At 41.0% G+C, this 2,500-nt stretch overlaps 1 protein-coding gene across 5 annotated transcripts in view; it reads right to left on the bottom strand.

The window, feature by feature from the left end:
- The window catches only part of ipo8 (importin 8), a 100,998-nt gene that overhangs the window by 67,977 nt on the left and 30,521 nt on the right, over positions 1 to 2,500 (bottom strand). For all 5 annotated transcript variants that reach the window (XR_007569345.1, XM_050036051.1, XM_050036048.1 and 2 more), the window contains exons 6-8: positions 1,616 to 1,705; positions 259 to 353; positions 78 to 162 (exon numbers count right to left, since the gene is read on the bottom strand). Coding sequence is in view for 4 of the 5 variants with exons in the window: in XM_050036051.1 (XP_049892008.1) it covers positions 78 to 162; positions 259 to 353; positions 1,616 to 1,705 (270 nt within the window). In the remaining variant the exon portion in view is untranslated. The remainder of the gene's footprint in view (positions 1 to 77; positions 163 to 258; positions 354 to 1,615; positions 1,706 to 2,500) is intronic.

The raw sequence follows: 2,500 nt of genomic DNA, 5'->3' as shown, positions 1-2,500 counted from the left end.
ACTCTCTGACATCCTAGAGAAGCTTGCTGATCCCTAATCTCAACCAACATGTTCATGTTTCAGTGACACATGCTAACCTGCTGTATGCCCATTGCATATGTCTTCAGGAAAAAGTCTGCAAACTCGTAGTACTCCTTTGTCACATTGCCTGGGCTTCCATACCTGTAATTCAGAGCAGAAGCATGTGAATGGCTGCTAATGTCCCACTGCTAAATTCAGATCTGCTTTCTGGTAACACAAGAGCAGCTCTGGACTCACCGTTCAAACATTCTGGTGATGATGCGTAACGCCCACTTCTTACACTTCCACCATGCCAGTTCTGGACGGTCGTCCTCATCCACCTCCAACGTCTCCTAACAAACAGACACTTTATGTTCAGCTTTTGGAACTTGTAAACCCAGCAGAGGAAGAGAACAACACAGCCAGATTTCACTTAGATTCAGTTACATTTTAGTATCCATTACACTTTGCTCACCTCAAGATAATGTTATTGTAAGTACCATCACTATTATAAGTGTTCATAATAATAAGAATTATAATAATAATCATGATAATAACAACATCAATAATAACAGTGGGGCGGCACGGTGGTGTGGTGGTTAGCACTCTCGCCTCACAGCAAGAGGGTTCCTGGTTCGATCCTGGGTGTGGGAGCCCTTCTGTGCGGAGTTTGCATGTTCTCCCCGTGTCAGTGTGGGTTCTCTCCGGGCACTCCGGCTTCCTCCCACAGTCCAAAGACATGCAGATTGGGGACTAGGTTAATTGATAACTCTAAATTGTCCGTAGGTGTGAATGTGAGCGTGAATGGTTGTTTGTGTCAGCCCTGCGATAGTCTGGCGACCTGTCCAGGGTGTACCCTGCCTCTCGCCCGATGTCAGCTGGGATAGGCTCCAGCCCCCCCGCGACCCTCAAGAGGATGAAGCAGTTAGAAGATGAATGAATGAATAATAACAGTGGAGCCATTAGGGAGATATTTGATTGTGTACACTGCAAATTATTTCCAGGAAGTTAGAATATGCAACTGTAGTATTTCACAATAAATTACATTATTATCACCTCGCAGGCTTTTACTAGGTAAATATAGTAATTTTACAGAGATACACTGCTATATCACAGTAATATATGGAGTTCAACTGTAACATTACAGTGAAATACAGTAATTCTATGGGAGAATATTGCTAAATCACAGTAATCAAATGTACATGAACTGCGAAGTTACAGTACTTAGTAGTTACAGAGTTTACAGGAACGTGCTGTTATATCACAGTAATGTAACAGGCTTTAACTGTATGGTTATAGTTCAACATAATAATTATGCAGGAGCATGCTGATAAATCACAGTAATATGAAGGCATAACTAGTGTGACATCACAGTATACAGCTGCCATTTCACAATAATTTACTGTAAAAATTACAGTAATTTAATGTCAAAGCAATGTAACTAGTAGCCAGTAACCTACTGTAAATGTACAGTCAAATATTTTACAGTGTAGGTTTGCATGTATGATTATATGTCATCTGTGGATCAATCTGTGTGTGTGTGTGTGTGTGTGTGTGTGTGTGTGTGTGTGTGTGTGTGTGTGTGCGCGCGCGCACACGTGTAGGCGCGTCTTACAGCTGGGACGTCTCGGTCCATTATGGTTCGGAAGATTTCCATCCACTGAGTCATCACTGTGTTGTTGATCAGCTGTAAGGGCAGCGAGTACTGCAGGACAATAAGGTCAATACTGTCATCATCATCATTATCATCATCACTATCACAGTGACAGTGACACACACAAGAGCTCATTACAAGCATGAATATTATACACTGCTGACTTTATCTACTGTTTCAGTGAAGATGATAGCTTTAGTTTTGATTAATTTGTCATTCATTATTCTTAATTAAGGGTTCAAGCCCAAAAGCCCTATTGTTTTTGTGCTAATTTATTAGCGCCTGAGCACAAAAGTTAAAGTACAAGAACCCTGCTGTTTATGTGAAGCTTATCAGGGTCCGAATACCAACCAGTGCAAGGCCCCTATTGAAATGCAAGGAATTATTAGGGCCCGAGCAACAAACACAGTAAACTTTAAAAACTCATAACTCCTTCACTGTAAGTTAGATTGCTTTGAAATTTGACAGACAAGTCCAGCTCAATGTGCCCTACCAAGAAACCTCAAAAGCAAGGTCTGCCTATTAGATTTTCAGCCATTTTGAATTTTTTGAAAAGCACATTTTTGACATCTCCTCCAAAACTATAGGTCTGTGGATCATTATCGGACCGAGCTTATCAAAAGTTATCAAAACCCCGTAATACCCCACTGCATTTTGAAGTGATCGACTAATGAACTTAACCCTATGGACCCTAGGCGTTTTTGGGGTATTTTTACTGCCTTTACTTTTAAGCTCATATCACAGTCATTATAAAGGCTACATACACATGCTATATCTTGTTTTTTTTCAGGACAATCTGGGCTAACCAGATTTGCCATCATTCCATGTCCTTCTATGTGCCTGTAT

This window comes from Epinephelus moara, chromosome 23, assembly GCF_006386435.1.
Source record: "Epinephelus moara isolate mb chromosome 23, YSFRI_EMoa_1.0, whole genome shotgun sequence".
Classification (NCBI taxonomy): Eukaryota; Metazoa; Chordata; class Actinopteri; order Perciformes; family Serranidae; genus Epinephelus; species Epinephelus moara.
The sequence above is the reverse complement of the archived record's forward strand: the minus strand, read 5'-3'. Positions and strand labels throughout refer to the sequence as shown.